The sequence below is a fragment of the Dipodomys spectabilis genome, unplaced genomic scaffold (genome assembly GCF_019054845.1).
Source record: "Dipodomys spectabilis isolate Male_0828 unplaced genomic scaffold, ASM1905484v1 ptg000148l, whole genome shotgun sequence".
Taxonomy (NCBI): Eukaryota; Metazoa; Chordata; class Mammalia; order Rodentia; family Heteromyidae; genus Dipodomys; species Dipodomys spectabilis.
Genome location: NW_024870825.1, coordinates 3,813,174 through 3,835,963, shown reverse-complemented (window position 1 = coordinate 3,835,963; position 22,790 = coordinate 3,813,174). Strand labels below are relative to the sequence as shown.

At 33.0% G+C, this 22,790-nt stretch overlaps 1 protein-coding gene across 8 annotated transcripts in view; it reads right to left on the bottom strand.

Moving 5' to 3' along the window:
* Sh3glb1 (SH3 domain containing GRB2 like, endophilin B1) overlaps positions 1 to 22,790 on the bottom strand; it is a 31,237-nt gene that overhangs the window by 7,046 nt on the left and 1,401 nt on the right. For 2 of the 8 annotated variants that reach the window (XM_042692242.1, XM_042692243.1), the window contains exons 2-7: positions 14,862 to 15,003; positions 11,834 to 11,962; positions 9,126 to 9,259; positions 6,892 to 6,984; positions 2,329 to 2,412; positions 804 to 827 (exon numbers count right to left, since the gene is read on the bottom strand). In XM_042692242.1, coding sequence (XP_042548176.1) covers positions 804 to 827; positions 2,329 to 2,412; positions 6,892 to 6,984; positions 9,126 to 9,259; positions 11,834 to 11,962; positions 14,862 to 15,003 — 606 coding nt within the window. The remainder of the gene's footprint in view (positions 1 to 803; positions 828 to 2,328; positions 2,413 to 6,891; positions 6,985 to 9,125; positions 9,260 to 11,833; positions 11,963 to 14,861; positions 15,004 to 22,790) is intronic. The other 6 variants (XM_042692246.1, XM_042692247.1, XM_042692244.1 and 3 more) reach the window with 3 other exon arrangements.

Here is a 22,790-nt window from a genome sequence, read left to right as displayed (position 1 = left end):
GTGTATAAACTACAAGTTAAAGTTTGTAAAGCTATTAAAAGTTAGAGACATTGTTGTCACCTGTTCTTGGTCCCTAGCATCAGATTCATCTAGAAGATGATTTTGGTAGGGCTGAGCATGGGGAATAATGAAAAATGCTTCTCAAGACCTACTATTTGAAACAAATATGCACTAATGTCATAATTTAATTCTTTAAATTCTTGCTTTGTTATTTGCTTTCCCAGCTCAGATATTAAAGTTGTAACACACAGGCAGAGGGACTGCAAACATAAGTAATACAGACAGCTTCTAGAAATAACAGTCTGACATTGAGGGAAAGGACAAAAACCAATAGCTCCAATTGTTACATCAGGGATATTTGTAATTATGATCTTAACTATAAGTAAAATGAAATTACTTGTCATCCTGTGTTTAGTAAGGCTGTAAAGTCCATATTTTAGAGATATTTTCTACTAAGGTGAAAAATTAGTTTCAGTACTGGAGACAACAAACTTCAGTTTTAAAATAATTATCAATGAACAGGTACTGATTGTCTTTTAGCAAGGCACTATAAATCTACAAATTTAATTGTTCCCTAGGATTCATCATGGTGTGTGTAAACCACACCCCTGCAGCCTTTTTCTACTGCTCTATGGAACTGCTATTAGCCAAACAGACTTGAACATTAATCCTTAACTTTCAAATTTTTAAGATACAGAAAAACTGATTGTGACTGGCTCCAAGCTGGTGCTCAATAAATACTTAGTGAATGAATGGCAATTAAATTCTTGTTTCATAATTCTGTAGTTTAATGATTTACTTACTTTTGTCACTTCCTCTGCCCAAATCTAGCCAGCATTAAAAATCAGAGAAAGATATAGAGCATGAAAGAAAGTTGGAATTTAACATTTTCTACAATTATAGAAAAATGCATTTTAATTTAAATGGCATACTTTTTCCAGAATCATAAATTATACACAGTAGTAACTAAATCAGTAAACAATATTTTGAGTATGCCTTTTATATGTATCATTATGATCAAGTGAAAAATCTGTATTAACTGAATTACAGCTTTCCCATTTTGGAAATATCTAGTTTGTATTAGTATGAGTTCTCTCAACTATAAAATGAAATGTTTGGGATAATTTTAAATTTCTTCCAGGCATAAATTATAAAATTTTAGGAAATGAAAAATAAAACAAGGATATATGGAGACTAGATACTGTTGATCTAGTCATTTTAGAGATAATTAACGTAAAATAAAATGAATTTATGATCACCAGATTTAACTATATATGACTATAAGTAGACAACATATAAAACAAATACTTAGCACATTATATAAGCAAAGCATTGCTGTTAGGATATTTTTACCTAAAATAAAAAATTCCTACAATTTATATACTCAATTAGCAATGACTGAAATATTTTCATGCTTTTCATTTACCTAGATAGGACAATGGAAATGCATTCTCTTGCTATCTAAGGAAAAGCCCTAATTTAGACAGGGCTTCAAAAATTATGAGTTAAAAAAAAATCAAATATGAATTCGGGAAACATTTTTTTCTGCTTTTAGTTCAATGCTAATAGAATAAAACAAGTTAATTTACTGCAAGTTTAACTGTAATACAGATTTCATGCCACTTCTAAATGAGCATCAGTGTATAATATTAAGACTACTAATTTATATTGGTTAATAAATGAATTTTCTATGCTTGTATTTTACAATTTCCTATTGTAATAAAATTTAAAAAGTTCTAATAACAAAAGTTTCCTCAAACTGAGCTCAATATGTACATTCACTAATACAAACAATTCTCATTCTCAATTTTTCCCCAGGCCATCACCATCCTGAAAGTGAGTTAGCACAGGATGTGGAATGGACATGACCACTGTAGGAATTACCAACCTCCAGGAGTTTGTGTTAGCCTAAATTAGCAGAAGAAAATAATTTCTTTGGGTTTATAAATAGTAAGTTTTGAAGTTACCAAGAATCAAAGTCAATTTGTATACCTTTACTTTTTTACAAGTAAGATAAAGCTTGTTAATTTTCAGTGCCCAAGTAAAAATACAAGTTGCTAGCTTAAATTAGTATATTTTATTGGGTACATAAAAACATTTTCTCTCTATACTTGTAACATTTGTATCTGGCATCAATATATTGGGCAATTAGAACATATACCATCATCTTCCACCCCCCCCTCCCAAATTTCAAGGTCATTTTAGCCAATATGCTTTCCTAGATATAGTGAATGCATGACTTGTACTATTATTTTAGTTTTATATGCAGCTAATAACAAGAGAAGGCACTTTTATTCAAGATGTAGAAAACACAGTAGGCCAACAAACCTTCAGCCATTTTACATGCAGGAAGTTGAGCATGTAAAAGAAATTTACCATGTTATCTCCTTCAGGGCGAGCTGAGTTTAGTTGCTTAAGTGCATAGGCAAGAGACAAAGAACACATTATACCAATGAACACAGTGAATCAAGATTACTTCTGCACAATAAAGCAAACACTAAACAAGCGTTAAAAAGGCAAATAAAATGCTTTATTTAAAAAATACAACTGTATTTATTATTCTATGAAATTTCATACGGTGATGCTTACTCAATTTTCTCAAAGGTCAAATTTTCAAATAAAACAAATTTAATACTTAATTTTAAATTAGTCTCATCTTGGGAAGGTATATTACTTATAAATTGCTAATTAGCTGAAGTTATTGTTTTCACCTAAGGAAAGTGAAAACTTCTGCCTACCCACACCCTACTTCAAAACTCATTTCTGTGTTATGAATTTATGATTGCTTCAACCATGTTCTTTTTGAATCAGCCTCAAATAGGTTTTGCCATACACTTTAAATTCAAACATGTACATAGACTCAAGTTAGGGTTATAGCATGGTGCTATGCTATAAATGTTACTGAAATTGCAGGCTAAAGATTTAGACTGCTGTGGAAATATTTATGTGTGTAGAGGGAATATGTGTTGTGTGAGGTATCTAAATAAATGTTTTCCATCAAATTTGGATGCTCAAACAGCAGGTCTAAATCTCTAAATACTGCAGAACTTTGAAGCCAGCTAGTATGTTTTCTCATTAATGATATTAGATTAAGATTAGGTTATGGCAGGGCACTGGTGGTCCACACCTAAAATCCTAGCTATCGAAGAGGCTGAGATCTGAAGACCGTGGTTCAAAGCCAGCCTGGGCAGGAAAGTCCATGAGACTCTAATCTCCAAATAAGCCAGAAGTGAAGCTGTGGCTCAAGTGGTAGAGTGTTAACCTGGAGTACAAAAGTTCAGGGACAGGGCCCAGGCCCTGAATTCAAGCCCCAGGATCAGCATAAGAAAAGAAAAAGACAGATGTAAGTACAATGTAGTTTAATTATATTTCATCATTGTACCTCTCGCCTATGGCAGTTTTTTATTTTTTAGGTTTGAGACTGAACCTAAGACTTCAGGAATTTATTGAGCCCCCTTCCCAGCCCAACTTTTACTGTACCTACAACTATTTTTAAAACTATACTTTTATTTATTCACTGTGAAACAACTGACTTTTATGTTAAGCTAGACTATTTTGAGAAATGTGTTTGATATTACCATTCTTGATATACTAATAAGCAAAACAATGTATTAAAACAGCAAGATTGGATATAAGCAAAAAAAATTTTTTTTTTTACTGATAGGTCTGTCATCAAAAAATTTAATCTACGGTTAGGCAACGTGGCTCACACCTGTGATCCCAGCTACTCAGGGGGCAGAGATTAGGCAGCTAGTCTTGAGGAGAAAAAATTGAGACCTCCCAACAACAAACAGGTCAGGTGCGTTGGAGTACACAACAAATTAGCCAGGCTTAGTACTGCCTTCTTGTAAGTAAAGCTTTGCAGGAGGCCTTAGATAAAGAGTACAGTTAAAACGTTATAGAAAAATAAGTAGAAAGGGTAGGGAGCATAGCTCAAGGGGCTGAGTGCCTGCCTACTGTGAGACCCTGAATTCAAACTCCACTACTATCAAAAAAGAAAAAATGTCTAGTCTAATTCAATAAACTGAGGACTGAGTATGTTGCATTATTTACCTCTGAATCCTCTCCATTAGAGTACATTTCACAAAATTCACACTCAAAAAATAAAGAATGTAAGCAAGAGGTCACAGGAAACTATTAAAATGAAAGCTTTTACAAAAAGTAGTGCCATGTGTAAGTTTCAAACCTTACTGGTAAATCAGAAATTAAATAAAGTCTGGAGTTAGATTAACCTTTTCAGTTGCCAAGTAGGAACTAAGAAAGGTGTCAAAAAGGAAAAGAGCAAAACTCTAAACGATTTCTATTATTTTGTATTATTTATATAAAGAGAAACAAACAGAAACAAAAAAAACCCAAAGAAACAAAAAAAAAAAATCACCAAATACAACATTCTTTAATGTTTTTTGTAGAAAACAAAGACAACTTTTCCTACCCAAGGCAATTCATACTTAATTGATATAATGTTTCAAATAAGTTGATTACCTAGAGGAATAAGTTGATTATCTAGAGGAAGGAATAAGACTAAAACCAGAAAAAAATGAGCTTTTGTCCAAACTAGTATCTTTACTATTTGGCTATAAAGAGTTTTACATAACTGAAATTCTAGAAAATTGCATATAAATGAAATTGTTGGATTATGTCACTTGTATAGCTTTAAAGCTTAATTTTAAACAAAAATTTCCACAGAAAAAAAATTTGTGCTCCAAAATACACAGCACCGAAAAATTGCCAATATTTCCCCTACATGTTTTAAAAACAAAGTTCTTAAAACTTGTCTACTTTTATATTTATTTCTTATGGCAATGGGGTTTGAATTTAGGGCCTGAACTTGCTTTGCTTGCTTTTTGGGCTGGCATTCTACCACTTGAGCCACATCTCTAGCCTAGCTTTTTGCTGGTTACTTTTGGAAACAGAATCTAGTGGACTTTCTTGCTCCAACTGCTTAGAATTGAGATCTTCCAGATCTCATACTTCTGAGTAGCTAGGATTCTAGTCATGCACCACTGGTGCCTAGCTTATTATTCAGGTATTTTTTTTAAGTTTTTGTTCTAGTTCCAATGTTTATTTCTAAATAATATTTAACTTTTTCCTGGTTATAAAATTAGTGTCTTAAAAACCAATTTGTGTTTATAAATTGCAAGGTCTTTTGCTGTTTACAAGCTTTTTTTTTTTTTTTAAACAGAACCCAGGGCATAGACCAAGCTAGGTAAGCAGTTTATTACCTGGGCCACCTGACCAACCCTACTGTATTAAAGTTTAATTCATCTGTTTAGGGAATTAAAGTTAAATTCATCTGTTTAAGGAATTAACACTGGTTATGATGTCACGGTAAATTTTGAAGTGAAAAAAATTGAATTTGAAATTAATATCTTATCAGAGATAGCTCTTCTCCAACAGTTACTAGTACAAAAATCTCCAAAAAGGAAATCCAATAGAAAAAGCATATTTTAGCTGGATTTTAATTGCTCACACATGTAATCCTACCTACTCAGGAGGCTGAAATCTAAGGATCACAGTTTGAAGCTAACCTGGGCAGAAAAGACCTTAAGATACTTATCTCCAATAAACTACTCAGAAAAAGCCATAAATGGTGCTGTGGCTCAAGTGGTAGACTGCTAGCCTTGAGCACAAAAAGTTGCAGGCCCTGAGTTCAAGCCCCAGGTCTGTCAAAAAGAAAAAGTGCATATTGCTTACAAAAGGTATTGGGGTAGTATCATGTTATCACTGATTAACACCAAGCTTTAAATTTCACTCTATACTATCTCAACCAAATCAAGAAAACTGACTTCTACCAGCACTGTATTAATATATTCAACTAAGGAAATGATTTTTGACAGCAGTACAGAGTTAGAAATAGAGGCTAGAATTCTGCTTCTCAACAAAAACATATTCCTTTTCGAATTAAGAATTTGTTAGCTTCCTCTAACAAAACTGTAATTGTTTATACTGTACAACAGTAAAAGTATTCCAGTTTAACTCTGAATAACCTTTTTTAACTTTGGACTGAAAATACAAATAGTAGTTAGATTAGCTAAAAAGCTTATAAGACCTTAAAAAGTTATATATAACCAGGTGCTAGTAGCTTATGCCTGTAATCCTAGCTACTTCAGGAGGCCAAGGTCTGAGGAGCATGGTTTTGAAGCAAGCTTAGGCAGGAAAGTCTGAGAGTCTATCTCCAATAAATTACCCAAAAAGGAAGTAGAGCTATGGCTCAAGCCTTGAGCCAAAGAAGCTCAGAGATAGTTCCCAGGCCCAGAGTTCAAGTGTCAAGACTGGACTAAAAAAAAAGCTATACATTAATATATATATATTATATATATATATATATATATATATAATATATATAATTGAATCATTTTCAAATTTAATGTAATTTGAAAAAAAAATGTGAGGTTGAGTTTTTGAAAATTATACCGGAACTTAATTTATCCAAATGGGTTTCTCTCCCTTCAAAATAGCTACTTGGGAGTCTAGGCTGCCACTTTTTGAATCCTTTTAAAACTATTCTTGGTGATAACCCCTTAACAGTCTGAGTCAGATATAGGAATTAAATTTATTTAACTTTTATTTATGTTAATTTATTTAACATACTTACGTTCTCAAACTTGATATTTTCTCATGTTAATTAAATTCACTACTGAGGATACTTAAATCATGCTTCAGCCTTTAGGAGGTACTGTGTTTATAGACAACATAGATTTGCCTCTTCATAGGACTACTCTGTGATGTCTTGGGGTGTATTAAGTTCTGATAAATTTATTTAAAACAAAACTAAGACTCTAAAATCATATTTTCTAAATGATAGTCTGCAACTTACTGTTAGCAAAATATTGCACAAATTTTAAAGTTATTTAATCTTAGTTTTTATTTAAAAAGAAAAACACTACTTACTGAACTTTTAGCTTCTGCAGTTTTTGCCTTTTTTAGTCTGGTTTTTGCAGCATCCAGATCCAGTCTCTTATTTTGTAACAGTTTCCTTTCTTTCTATATATTGTAGAAAAGAAAAAAATCTTAGCCTTTATAACTGAAACAGAAAGAATATACAAATTTCATCTACTACTTTTAATTAAATACGTGTAACATCTGATAAGATTTATGATTATAAAATTGTCTATAGAGTGACTATGAAGATATTTTTCTCCCTTTCTTTTAGCATTTTTTCATTTTAAAATGAGCTAGACATTTTAGACATTCTGCATATAGCTGGAGAATCTGGCATAAAAGCAAAGGAATATGAGCTCTAATGAGTCTGTTTTCCTGCCTCTAGAGAACACGTGGCAATATTTTTTTGGTTGATAAAATTAGGTGGTGTCACTAGTGTCTTCTGAGTAAAGCCAACGATTCTACTAAACAAATTACAATGCAACACAGTTACTACAACAAAGACTCATTTGGCCCACAATGTTGGTGGAGGCCAACTCCAGAAACCTTAAAACTATCATGGATTATCTACAAAGTACTTAAAGTGAAGGAAAAATAAACCTAGGGCAAGGTTCCTTGATATCCTATGTGATTTATTTCATAGACTGGAAGGTTATTCTTAATGCATCATAGCAGTGAATGTAATGCAACTGCTCTGAAACAGAATTTCAAACATAAACTATGAATAATAAGCAGAGTACCACTGGCTCCCACTTGTAATCCTAGCTACTCTGAAGGCTGAGATATGAGGATTGCAGTTCAAAGTCAACCCAGGCAGGAAAGTCTGTGAGACCCTTATCACCAATTAACTACCAAAAAGCTGGAACTGGAGCCATGGCTCAAGTGGTAGAGCACTAGACTTCAGCAAAACGAAAACCAAAACTTCAGGGACAGCACCTAGGCCCTGGGTTCAAGCTCCAGGACTGGCACAAAAAAAAAAGAAAGAATGAATGAACAACAAACATTAATATTTTAGAATTCCTCAAGCTTCTGTGTAAAAGTCAAGTTGACTATAACTGCCTGTTTTCTTAGATTCCATACATTAGTATCTTTTAAATCCTATTTAGTAGTTCTTTTATCAATTCAAATACTTTACAGAGAAACAAATTCACTGCAAATACACCATTAAAAGCTTCTCTATTTTGTAACAATGAATATGTGAATTTCAGAAATATCAGTGTCTTATTTAAAAAGGATAGGCTCATGGCAAGTTGACTGAATTCATTAGGGACTAACTGTATAAATAACACTGATTTTAATAGTAGATTTACATAAATGTAATTGTTTGAAAATGAAGCTGTATAATTATGGCAACACATGAGAATAGTTGTTTTGTCCTTTTCAACCTGTACTAACATCCTTTTGTATAATAAATTACTATATGCAATTAGCAGAAATCTTAAAAGTTATAAAATGTCTTTTGTGAAAATATGAAGCAATAACTATATTCTAGTGTAATTCAACAATGCCCGCTTTTCTTATCTTTCTCCTTTTTGTAAATATACAATGATGTCTCAGGTAAAATGTGAATCTGACCTTCTAACCACTTAACTCAGCCCATATATAGACAAATAATCCAGTATTAACTCAAAATAAATATACAACATAGATTATAAACCTCTCCCACCTCAAAAAGTAAAGGAAATATGAAAATTAAAGTCTAAAGTTATATTTACAACAAAAGCAACAAAAATCCTAGGGGAAAAAAATCTGCCAAGATTCGCATCGCTAACAGAAAAAATAAGTTGAAAAATAAAGGTTAATAGATAAGGTTTAGTGAAGGAAGAACAGCTTTAATTTTTATACTTTGGAAAAAAAATACTATGAAAAAACTTCCAGGATGCACGTAGAGATAAAGGATAGTAGCAGAAATATACATTCCAATAAATTTCTAGCTTGAGTTTAAATAACTTACAATGACTATCTTGTACTCTAGACAAATTCATGGAATAGTTGGGGAAATATAGATTTCAGTGCTGTAATAAGTGAGAATGGATGTAAAGACATCTTTATAACAGAATCGATGTTATTAACAGTCCATTATTTTAGTTTAGCTTTGGGGTTTGGAGACTATACTGACTTAGAATATTTAAAGTGTTCTAATCTGTTATACTTGCAGTCATTAAAAAGAAAATTACTCATTAAAAATTAAGCATATATGTAAACTACTAAAGAAAAAAGACAGGGAACATTTTCCAACTCACTGCAATTGTTTTGTAATCTCCTTCAATAAAGTTTCTTAAAGGGGTAAGAAAATTTAAGGCTGATGTTTGAATTAACTCTCTGTCAGCTGTTCCAATTCGTTTTTGTGTTTCTCCACACTTAATAAGGGCATTACCTGCAAAGGAAAAAACAATTAGTGACTGGTTAGAAATCTAAAAATCATATAAAGATATTTCACCTTTTAGGTAAGCTTAAAAGTTATTTGTCCCTTGTTTGTCAGTAATGTAATGGTTTATTTAAAAGTAAATATAAGAAAAACATCTAAATGAGAAAGACAAATTTTCTATTGTATCATTTAATTGCACAAATTCTACCAATGGTTTTAAAGAGGACAGTTACAGAATAATTTTTAGTCACTGTTCAGTGTAGTTATATTCAGAAAAACAAACCCGGTCTAATAAATAATGCTGAATGGTGTATTTTTGTATATTTTAAGAAAACATGTTTCATTCTACCTTTACCTGATATTTAAATAGATTATAGCATAGTTGCTGCAAAGCAGAGTTAAAAAGCAGAGCAGAGGGCTGGGATGGTGGCTCAGTGGTAGAGTGCTTGCCTTGCATGCATGAGGCCCAGGGCTCGATTCCTCAAGCATCACATAAGCAGAAAAAGCCAGATGTGGTGCTGTGGTTCACGTAGTAGAGTTCTAGCCTTGAGCTGAAGAGCTGAGGACAGTGCTCAGGCCCAGAGTTCAGGCCCCAGGCCCGGCAAAAAAAAAAAAGCAGAGCAGAAGCTGGGTTTCAGAGACTCTCATCTGTACTCCTAGCTACTCAGGAGGCTGAGCTCTGAGGATCAAATTTCAAAGCCAGCCCAGGAATGAAAGTCCATGAGATCTTCAATTAACTTCCAAAAAGTTGGAAGTGGCACTGTGGCTCAAGTGGTAAAGCACTAGCCACGAACCTCGAGTGAAGAAACTTAGGGACAGCGCCCAGGCCCAAGTTCAAGCTCAGGAGCAGTGCACATGTGTGCACACACATGCATACAACGTGTACACATGTGTACACACACAAGGGAGCAGAGTAGAAAGGAACCCTAGATCAGAGTTAGAGTTTCAGTTTTCCTAATTATTTGCTGTAGATCTTAATCCTTCAGGTTATAATGAGGTCAGATTGGTAAGGAAAGTAATTAGCTGGAAAAAGATAGATATGCATATCAAATGCCAGCTATGTGATTAGGGATTACTTAATTTCTTCAAGCCTGGGTTACCTTGTGTTTAAAATGGAGACAACAGAATCTATGTTAAAACAGGATATATTCTTGGTGAATACTTGTACTCCCAGAATTTAGTCAGATGAGGCATAAGAATCTTGAGTTCAAGGTCAAGCTGGGCCACATGTTTGAATTCTGTCTCAAAAAGCTAAAACAACTTGAGGACTTATGGCTATAACATGTAAATATATTGTGTAGTGTTTAGCCCAATGCCTGGATACTCATTTCACTTTTACTACTTTAGCCCAGACTAATAATCAGAATACATTTCCCAGAATTACTAGAGGTATACCCAGACTAAGCAAGTTAAAAAAAGGAGAAACTATAAAAACATTTTTATTCTGTGCTGTTCCTGGGGCTTGCACTCAGGGCCTAAATGCTGTCCTTGAGCTTCTTTGGCTCAAGGCTAGTTCTCTACCACTTCAGCACCAGCACCGCTTCTAGCCTTTTCTGAGTAGTCTATTGGAGATAAAGAGTCTTACAGACTTTTCTGCCCAGGCTGGCTTCAAACCTCAGTCCTCAGATCTCAGCCTTCTGAGTAGTTAGGATTATAAGCATGAGCCACCAGTGCCCGACTATAAAAGCTTTTCTAATGTGTTCTTGGTTTAACAGGCCTTTAGCTTGGTAAATGAAGGAACTGGTCTCCTTCACATACCGTTAAGGATGGAGAACAAAAAAGCAATAAAACATGTTTAGTATATTTTTCCAAAAATTAATTAAAATTTAGAGGTAGTCTCAAGTTTAAGTATTTTCAGACATTTGAAAGAATTAGAATTTGAAGAATATACTGTAAATATCTCAGTGTTGTACATCTAAGAAGCCATTCAATGGATTAATAACTAGTAAAACTTGACATTAATGTAATTCAAGAATTTAAGAGCTATTTCATAAACCAAATCTGTAGAAATTCATTAAATCTACCTATCATTTCATAGTCAAAAAAGGACCAATTTCTAATGCAGTCTTAAAGAGAATTATTGGCTATATAAATCAGAAATCTCATGTTGTTATAGAATTAGCTATGAGTGATAATAAAGATGTAAAATGTTAGCTCGAGAGCTGCAAATTTAAAAGTACAGCAACTGAAATGAAATGTAATCCAAACATACAGAGTTATTATCCACTGTTAACAGAAAAGAAATACTCATACAAGAAAGCATTAAAAAGAAAAAAAGCAAATAGAGGATACATATATAAACAGCTGTAATATAACACAAGAAGTCTGAAAACAGATTTGTTTGGAAGATCAGTGAGAATACAAGTAAAAGATTCATTTAATTCTTTTGAAACTAAGAATGATGTGAATTCTCTTAACTATATACTTAAATGTATTAAATATTAAACTTTTCAATTGTTGGTCACTTCTATTTTCTACATTTCAAAAATTTAACATAATAAAGTTAGCCAGTGATATCTTTAAGGAGTAAAAAATTTCAATGTAAGGATATTTTTTTATCAGAATCTTTTGGTCTTTGCTTACCATAAGCTGTTCCTGGGCCAAATTCAGTCCCTGCATCAATCATATATTGTCCCAAAAGTTCTGGGTTGTTTACACGACTTGGTGCTTTTCTATCCAGTTTCTCATAAACAAACTCTTCTATTCTGGCATCTAAAAGAAAGGTTAAAATTACTAATAGTTTCAAAAAAGCAAGAAGTCCTGGGTATGAAAAGTTATCCTGGTAATCCTAGCACCTGAGAGGCAGAGGCAGGAGAACTAGTAGCTCAAGGTCAGCCTGAGCTATAAAAGCAAGAGCTTGACTGAAAAAGAATTTAAGTGATTGTTTGCAACTCTTACCAGCAATTTATTCCCCCTTAAATAAGAAATTATCATCCACTCAAGTACATATTTCATATATAATTTGTTAGTGTATTATATAGATCTAAGAAACTTACATTTTAGAAATTCCTTAATATGTCTAGGCACAAAAATACTTTAAAATAAAGCTAAACACAAGAGTTTTTTGAGATTTTGTTTCAGAAGAGGATTTATAGTATTTAACTACTGAAGTCATCATTGCCTTATTTTTAAACTCTAAACTACAAATTTCATAATCGTTTTTTTTAAGCTAGTAAATATAATTGTCTAAAAGAACCAAAGATTCCCATTTAACACCATTAGTATGATCATGCACTCACTTTCTCTTGCCAAGTCTAAATATAGACAGAGGAGCTTAAGAACTGGAACAATCTAGGCTTGGAATAGTCTTAGAAGTACAAAGCTTTTGCTTTAGTTATGCTTAAAGTACATAGGTCTGCAGGTATTATCCCTAAACATGCATTCATTTAAAAGATTTAATTGTTAAAAATACAAGACAAAGGATAAAAGTAGTAACAGACATTAGAGAATAAATGAGTAAACAACAACAACAACAACAACTAGAAAAGCCTAATAATGGTTGATTAGGGTGATATTTAAGACCCAAGAAATTCACATTTACATTACTAACAGCAAGGTACTTCAGTATTAAATAGATTAAAATTTCAGAAGCAAAAGTACGCATAACTTAAAATTACAATCCAAAATTCAGCTACATCAAATATGTTCCTTATAAGTACTACACTGTGTATTGATTCCTATGTAATATAATTTTCACATAGTGCACTAAAAATTTATTGTGTTGAATCAGTAATAGAAATTCTCCAGAAGAAGGTAAAAGGTTTAGCTGCAGTACATAAAAGGGTTAATTTATAATACATGAAATACATGCACTATAGTAAGTCTGCCTTATTTATATACCATGAAGTTTGACCAAGCATGGTAAAAAAAAAAGCAGAAGAAAATTGAAAACCAAATTAATGTATCTGTACACATTACATAGCTTTTAATGTGAAGAAATTCTCAGCCAGTATTACCTTATTGTCAGTTGTACCTAAACTATGCATGTTCTGCTGTCTGCCTGCCCTCAAGGGTGCCCAAAAAGCACAGTAAAAAGTTAATATGTTTAATTGAAGTGATAAGTGAAAATTTTAGATTTGCTGAAAGGTGATATATCTTTAGCAGAAGAACTTTGCATCCTGAGTATTTGTAGTTATTTTTCCAGGTGGTTTCCTTGGAACCATATATCCATAGGAATTTGGAATGATACTTCCTTTAGTGGAAGATTCTGATACAAAAATCACAAAAAGCAGAATTTAAGCATTAGTTAAAAACAAAGAGTAATTTAATTTCAAAACAAGCATTTAGGAAATGTTAATGAAATTTTTCCCAACTGATTTTTAGTCTAACTGCTTTTTCCCCAATGTTGTCAAATTTCAAAGACCTTCTGATTAGATCCAGTTAACCAAATCTTTGGTATATTAATAAGTAACTGACTCATTTTAAAATGAATTCAAACGGTCATAATTCATTCAATAGGTCATAAAATCTTAAGAATGCAAGCAATCCTGCTTTAGTGTAATACATGTATATACACATACCTCATTTCTGGAAAGAATATAGCTTATGAAAAATCAAACACTAACAATAACAAAGTTAAAGATGTGGCTTCTGAGGCAGAACATCAATTGTGAGCAAAAAAGACAAGTGTGTACAAGGCACTGAGTTCAAACCCTAGAACTAGCACAAAAACAAAAAGAAAAACCAAGGCTTATAGGTCAAAGAAAATGTGACTGATCATCCAATACTGATGTAACTTTATACCAAGAAGCAAAAACTTGTTATTACTGCACATTAATGAAGACAGGAGAATGGGCAGGGGCAGGAGGGGTATTATACTGTATTCTCACTAACTCATATGTAAGAGTTTATTTGCCATTCAGAAAAATAAGTGTGGAGACATACATGTTTTTTATGGGGGATCTCTGTATAGAATAAGGAATGAGAGGGAAAATGTCTGTTACTTTTTAAAAGTGTCCTGGTACATAATTTAGATGGACTTAAACGAGTAAGAAATATTACATGAGCCAAAGACAATAAGCTTCACTCCAGGGGCAGATGGCTTATTTATAAAGGTAATTTTAACTTAACGGTCAGGGACTTACTAGTAGTTTTTGCAATACTGGGAGTTTTATTACCTAAAAGTAAGTTCATAGCATTTTATAACATGGTCACTTAGCACCCATGTTTTGATACTTAAAGCTTATAGTGAAAAGGCCATCAATACTTCTATAGTTTTAGTCATGTTCCACTTCTAATTAACTATGCTGTATTGGATAAGAGGCTAACTGGAAAATTTTATTCAACAAGTAATTATTGTCATCGACTTGAATAACTGGAAAAATCTCATAGATATCTGAAAATCAAACAGAATAATTTATGTAAAAATATAAAACTTAAAATTTTGGATTCAGTAAAGGTCTGAATAATGTTATTTGTAAATTTCTTAGAGAATAAACAAAGAAAAGTGTTTTATCATTTCATCTTTTTCCAAACACACATGCACGCAACGCAAGCACACATGCCAAAGACCTTAACGCCACAAAAATTGTATTTGTAACATTAAGAAAACCCACTAACAATACTTTAATCAAATTAGATTATAGGTTAAAAAAAAAAACAAACTTCTTACTTGGGTTTGGCTGCAATAATACTTCTGTTTGTTTCATTATTTTTTCTGTCCATATTTTGGTACATTCAGCTTTGCTAAGAAGGTTTTCTAAGTGAGCATCCAATTCTGTCTTCTCTGCTTGGCCAAGCTTTTCTTCTGTAAACTGTAATTATTAAAAAAAAAAATATATATATATATATATATATATATATATATAAAACCTCAAATGTAAACAAATTATTTCAATCAGTAAAAACCAAACTCAAAGTCAGGTGCTAGTGGCTCATGCCTGTAACCCTAGCTACTCAGAAGGCTGAGAACTCTATCATGGTTGGAAACTAGTCCAGGCAGGAAAAGTCTTGTGAGACTCTTATCTTCAATTAAATCACAGAATAAGACAAAAGTGGAGCTGTGGCTCAAGTGGTAGAATACTAGCCTTGAGCAAAAGGAGCTCAGGGACAGAGCTTGGGCCAGAGATCAAGCCTCTGGATTGGCAAAAACAAAACAAAACTCACAAATCCAAATAATCATAAATAAGCAAATGTGCTTCTAGTTTGTTGGAATGGTAATAAAAAATGACTAATCTGATGGATATGAATTCAAATCCTGACTGCACTGCTGTATTATTACCCGAGAAAGAACTGTATATGTTTTTAGTAACCACTGTCATAAAAGCAAGACAATACCTTTTCAATTTTTCAAAACAAGAACCTTGCTATCAGAGAGAAAACTTTCCCCAAATCCTAACTTTTAACAACATTTAAACTCAGTAACTTTAAAAAATGGTAATTATTAAACATATTTTAGTCATTTCTAACCTGTTTCCTTAATTCTAGTATGTTATAAAATATCTGATAGACAAAGTTAAGAATTTTTTGGTGCCAGTCTTGGGGCTTAAGTTTAACATTTTAAATAGTTAAAAAAAAATAGGCCTGAAAGTTTGTGCTTCTTAGATAATACTTTTTCAATTAGTTCCCTATTTAAGAGACCAATCTATTCAAAATCTGGAAATTTTTATTTCAACTTAAAAAGGATTCTTTATTATGATTTATTTATTGATACTTTAATCATGCTCAAGTTATGTAAAATATGAGATGCTCTGGAAAAGTGGTATTTGTTATTAAGTGTATATTCCAGAAATTCATTTATTTATTGTTTATTTTCTAATTTTTGTGATGGTACAGGGCTTGAACTCAGGGCAAGATCTTGCTTAGCTTTTTCTGTTCAAGGCTGATGCTCTATCACTTGAGCTATGTCTCCACTTTGGGCTTTTTGCTGGTTAAATACAGAGTCTCAGACTTGTATACCTGGGTTGGCTTTGAACCACAATTTTCATATTTCAGCCTCCTGAGCGGCTAGGATTACAGACATGAGCCATCATTGCCCAGTTGTATAGAGATAGAAATCATAAAACGTAGTTACTATATTGAATGGGCCAATTTTTATTATATTGAGTGTGCTGGTGTTTGAGAAAAGATAGCACTGCCTACACAGTAGAAAGGAAAAAAAGTTATGACTTTATGGAGCCTTCTGAAAACTTCTAATTAAACAGTACAGGTGATGACTCAAGCAGTTTGTCATGTATAATTTTCCTTTAAAACATATGATTTTTCTTCTCATCACAGGCATCTAGCTCCCATTCCATGCTCAACCATGACTCATTTTTTGCTAACAGAGCAATATTTCCTTGACTTCTCCTTTGCATCCCTTAAAATCTCTTCTACTGTTCTATTTTCTGAGCTTTATTATTTGTTTCTCCAAACCAACAAGCCTGGCTTATCTTCTTTTTATTAAAATTGTTTTGGTTTTTCCACTCTTCTGGTACTGAGGTTAACTTGGGACTTTGTATTGCTTGTTATTTGTGAGATAGGGTCTCACTTTATGCTTGAGCTGGACTGTGATTCTTTTACTAGTGTGCTTCCCACCACTAGTATACATTAGTGTGCACTCTACCACATCCAGCCCTTGTGCTTTCCCTGTAGCTAGGATGACAGAAACCCAGTCATTGGTGAAAATGGGATCTTGCAAATTATTTTTGTCTAGGATAGCCTTAAACTTCCACTCTCCAATCTCTATCCCCCAAATAGTTTGGTTTACAGGATGGAGCCACCCTTCCCAGCTCTCTCTTCTGTTTTTAACATGCATGAATCACTGGCACTTGTCTATTTATGAGTTAACAATACGTGGACTTAATACGTGTTAAAAATTCCATCTATTAAGCAGGACATCGGTATTCAAAGGAAATCTTATGGTAAGAATTATAATTTTAGTGCTGAATAAAGGCTTATAGTAGGGAAATAATCTGTCCAAGGGTCAGTACTGACATTTAATTTTACCCCTGTGTTTTAGTTATTAAGTCTTATACTATACCATCTTTACATTAAATACTTGCTAATTTAAAGAAATTTAGTTTTTACTTCTATTACCATTATCCATACACATTCTATGCTTCCTTGTCTGAGGGTATTTGTATCTTCCAGCCTATCCTTGCCTTTTAATAACATTCAATAATTATTCACCTAATTGAAGGCCACCTACATGTGATCCTGAATGAAAAAAAAAAAGGCAGAAGAGGGAGGGCACACAGTAAGAACACTGATGCTTTTATATTATTTAATGAAAAATTGAAATCTTGTTATATAAATGTAGAATTATAAAAGACATATTTCTCATGATTAAATGGGAAATATTTTGGTGGCTAAAGAGTTTTCTCCATCATTATTCAGGTTTATCGTATTAACATCAGGTTTATTGTATTAACAAAAAGTATATTTAATATATATTTTCCCTAAAACATTTTAAAGAATGTATAAACTACAAAAGGCTATTAAGTAACTAAATTAGCAGATTTAAATTATTAATACATAAATTATTTATACATAAATTATTTATACATAAATTATTTGTGGGCAGGCACTGGTGGCTCATGCCTGTAATTCTAGCTACATAGGATCTAAGGATTGTGATTTGAAGCTAGCCTGGGCAGCAAAGTCTATGAATCTCTGATTTCCAATTAACCATCAAAAAAGCTCAAAGTAGAGCTGGGGCTCAAATGATAGAGTGCTAGCCTTGAGCAAAAAAAGGCTAAGGGACAGGGCCCAGGCCATGAGTTTCAAAAAACAAAAATATTTTATGTGGGGGAGAGTGATGATAGGTCAAGATGCATTGTATGCCGGGCACCGGTGGCTCACACCTGTAATCCTAGCTACTCAGAAGGCTGAGATCTGAGGATTGCAGTTCAAAGATTGCCTGGGCAGGAAAGTCCCTGAGACTCTTATCTCCAATAAACCACTAGAAAACTGGAAGTGGCACTGTGGCTCAAGTGGTAGACCACTCGCCTTGAGCTGAGAGAGTGCAGGGACAGCGCCCAAGCTCAGATTTCAAGCCCCACGACGAACCTTAAAAAAAAAAAAAAGATGCATTGTACTTAAATTCTAAGTATGGAACTGTTACCACTTTGTACAATAATAATTCTTTTGTTTTGTTTGCCAGTCCTAGGGCTTGAACTCCGGGCCTGGGCACTGTCTCTGAGCTTCTTTTGCTCAAAGTTAGCACTCTACCACTTGAGGCGCAGCACCACTTCCAGCTTTTTTTTCTGCTTATGTGGTACTAAGGAATCGAACCCATGGCTTCATGCATCTAGGCAAGCAATCTACCACTAAGCCACATTCCCAGCCCTAACAATTTTTTTAATAATAAAAATATATGGAATTCTCCTGTTACAAGATAATCAGCATATGATGTGATTTTGCCTGCAAGGATTTTATGTTCTAATACTGTCTATCGCAAATATAAAATTATAACAATGGTATTCTTTTTAGAAAGACAGAAGACCTACTATTTCTCTTCTTTTTCTGAAAGATTCCTTTCCTATGTAATTAAAGGTTTAAACATAAAAGTTTTTCATTTTCCACATCTTCAAGTCCACATCACTTGGTAATAGACTTAAAGACCAGAACTGATTTAAAGCATTTAATAAATAGACTGTGGTAACACTTATTAAGAACTTTGGTGGAAAAACCTATAGTAAATGTCAGAATGCAAGTAGGCTATAGAAATCCAAATTTTATGTTCTCTATAATGGACTCAGATGCATAATCTTTTCATACTATTTCATTTGTACCATAGTAAAATAGCCCGAGAAAACAAGGTTTAACTGTCTCCCCTTTACGTATTTTTTCTAAATATTTTTTTTTTGGGGGGGGAGGTCTGGTCATGGGGCCTGAACTCTGGGCCTGGGCACTGTCACTCAGCATTTCAGCTCAAGGCTAGTGCTCTACCACCTGAGCCACAGCACCACTTCCGGCTTTTTTCTTTTTGCTTATGTGGTGCTGAGGAATCGAACCCAGGGCCTCAGGCATGCAAGGCAAGCGCTCTACCACTGAGCCACCTTCCCAGCCCCACTAAATATTTCTTTAAGGAAAGGATTGTCTTTGAGTTGGCTGCCTTATGCCAGACACTGCAATATTTCTTTTTAAAAATTTTTAAGTAAAATAGGCAAAGATAGTCTACAATCTAAAACAGAAACTGAATTCCATAAGCTTTTATAAGAAAGGAGGAGGAAATACGTAAAGCTGTGTGATAAAAGATGTTGATGTAATATAAATTGTAACCACCAATTCTCTGGTTAGAAAGAGTAATAGTCTAAAAGTAATCTAAATGCCTTGAGAGGAAATAAGTAACAAACTGAGCATATTTAATATACTAATGAGGACTGATCACTGTTTCTCAATTTTGGTTGTTCTTTAGCATTACTTGAGGGAGGGGAGTTTCAAAAACAATGCTGACCAATACATCCCTAAATTCTAATTTCACTGGACTAGGATGTAGAATATATATGGGTTAAAGATTCCCCAGGTAAATTCTGGCATACCTATGACTTAAAACTATGTTTTAAGCTCCTAATTATTTAAGTGTGCATTACTTGTTTCAGTGCAGCAGGCATTACTTTCTCTTTGGCATTTTTAATCTAGCTAGTACTGTCACTTGACTATGCAAGAGTTTTGCTTCTAAACATGAGCTGGAGAAAAGGGAGAGGGTGGTTTGGGGGTGAGGCATGGTTGAAAATGTTGAAAGGGGTAACACTGATAAAGACACATTGTATTCAAAAACTATTTACTATGTCCAACTATTTAAGTATAAAAAATTTAAACTATGAAATCTGTCTTCACAACCAGATTTAAGTAATAGATCTAGTTGTTTCATAATTTTAAATAGCAGAGCAATAAGGAGTGTATGACTTAGTATAGCTTAGAAAAACCATTTTTGACTTTTGTCATTACCTTAAAAATATTTTCAAGAAATATGATGAATTGAAAATAATCTTGAAGATTTTCTATTGTATAATTTATGTAGCACTTTGGCAAAAATTTTCTTAGCTAACAGACTATCTTCTATCTAATAGTTTACTGAATTAAGACTAATGCCATCAAAGCATGCAAATGGTAAATATGTAGGACCTTTTATAAGAAAATGCAGCGATTGTAAATGTGGTCTGTTTTATTAAAATTGTAAAGATACAGTGAAATTATCACAGTTTAAATTCTAAAAAGGAAACAGGACTTAAGAAAGGCAGGAGAGAGCTCGCTAAATTGAAACTTCAAACAGGATACAAAAGGAGTTAACTGATGGCATTATCATCTTGACATCTCCAGGTGAAATACACCATTATGCTTGCTGAAAGAATTTGAAGATTAAGACTAATCTTAGAAATATGTTTCTAAGACATATTCCCCAAGAAAAGAGCTGAGATTCATAAAATTCATAGAATAACTTAATTAGAAGATATCTTACAAAATTATAAATGAACTCCCTAAGTATTTTAGTTTTAAAAAGTGTTTAGAAAGTACATGTTCCCTTATTTTAAAATCAGTGAACAAAGTTTGGCCTTAATATCAAGTGTAAATTAAAATTTCACTTCTTGTTCATTTATTTACTCAAAAGAGTTATCAGATGAAATGAGAACAGTATATACATAAATATACTGATATATATATACACAGATATATTATCTATGTAGATATACAAAGAATGAAATATTTAACTATGACAAGTTTGGTACTAAACTATGAACTTGGTCTTATTCATCTTTGTATCTTTCAATGCCAAGTACTTAAAAGGTACTCAGTAAATATGTAGTGAAATGAAAAGGACTTTTTTTTTTAACATGCTAAATTCCGGTTGCCCTACGTGTAAACTCATATTCAGGGGCACAAACTTCCTTGGCTATAATGATACAAACGTTAAGATGAACAATGACAGATATTAAGAAAGGAGGGAAAAACTGTTAAGAGTTGATTCCTCAGGATGTATCTTATGAAAGATGTAAAGTATAGAGTCACAGAATTTGAGAGCTACAAAGGACCTTACATAATACTTCATTAAAAGAAAAATGTCGCATGACCATAGAGAATTAAAATATGTCAAGTGATTTCACATAAAGCTCTTATGGTTTGACAAACCTTCATAGTTCAGAGGCATTTGAAGCTGTTTTGAAGGAAGAAAACTAATCAGAGAGGTGGATGGCATTCAAAAAGTTTCACTACATGAACAAAGCCCAGATTTAGACAATTTAGAAAGAAATGATACAGTAAGAACAGTCCTTACATATGTAAAAACAAGTTTAAAACTTGATCATTTAAAGCTCAATTAAGGAATTTAGACTAAAAGGATTTTAAGAACTAATAGCTATTAAGACACCAGTAAAATAACAAGGGATAAATTACCTAATCATTTTTCATTCCATTTTTTTTAAAGCAACAAGTACACAAATGGACTAAGAACATTCAAACTTACTTACATATTCTGCCTTAAAATTTTTTAAAGTATCAAGATTTACTAATTCTAGACAGTACACAGAAGTGATGACTCATTTATATACTTTTGAGCTGATAGTTTTTAAAACAAAGCAGTTTATGTTTTTTTTTGTGCTGGTCATTGGGCATGAACTTAGGGCCGGTGGAGTCCCTGAGCTTTTTGTGTTCTTTGCTGTATAACTTGAGCGATAGCTCTACTTCCTGCCTTTTGCTGGTTAGTTGGAGTTAAGAGTCTCATGGACAAGAAGTTGCCTGGACTGGCTTCCAAGTGTAATTCTTAGCTCTCAGCCTCTTGAATAGCTAGGATTATAGGCATGAGCCACCAGTGCCCAGTGTGGAAGTTTAGTTTAAACTTAAAATTTCTAAGGTAAAATGGAAAAAAAAAAGTACAGCAGGTGGCTTATCACAAGATTCTTTCAATCACAACTGAAATCAAATGGAAATTATTCAGGAAAGAAATCTTAGATCCCACTCTACAGTTGTCTACACTTATAAGTGCTAACAGATTAAAAAAGCTTTTCCTAAAGCATTAAAGCAGTAATTAAAATTCATCTAGAAAGTACATCTTTTGAGAGTTTTCCTAGATTTACTTTTTTTAAGTTGAATCCACCAACCATTTAAATGTTAGCAAAAATATCCTATATAAACAGTATGGATTATGTACCTGAAATTTATCCAATTATATGGCATTATATAGTGTCAAGTTTTTATTAAGCATCAGAATCATTCAGCACTAAGATAAACAAAATATCACAGATTTTAGTTCTCTACCATGGTCTGTCAATGTTAAGTCTAATGAAAGTGTCTCAGAAATCGAAATTTATTTTATACTCTCAATCATATGTCTCTATTTTTTTTACGGGAGAAGCAAGGAGAAGAACAGGCTTGCTACTTACTATAGATTTAGGAAATAAGCTAGATGGAATTCTCCATCTCTTGTTATCTACTGTTGATAATGAAATATTGTTTGTACTAGATGACCTTTAAGATTTCTTTAGGTCACGTCCTTTTACTATTCTATAGCTCTTGAACCTGTGATGCTTATCCAGAAAGAGAAAGCAGCTTGCAGTAGTAGTAGGTCTGACAGCACCTGGTTATTTACTGGCCCTGCAAGTGAATCAAGTTATTTAATCTC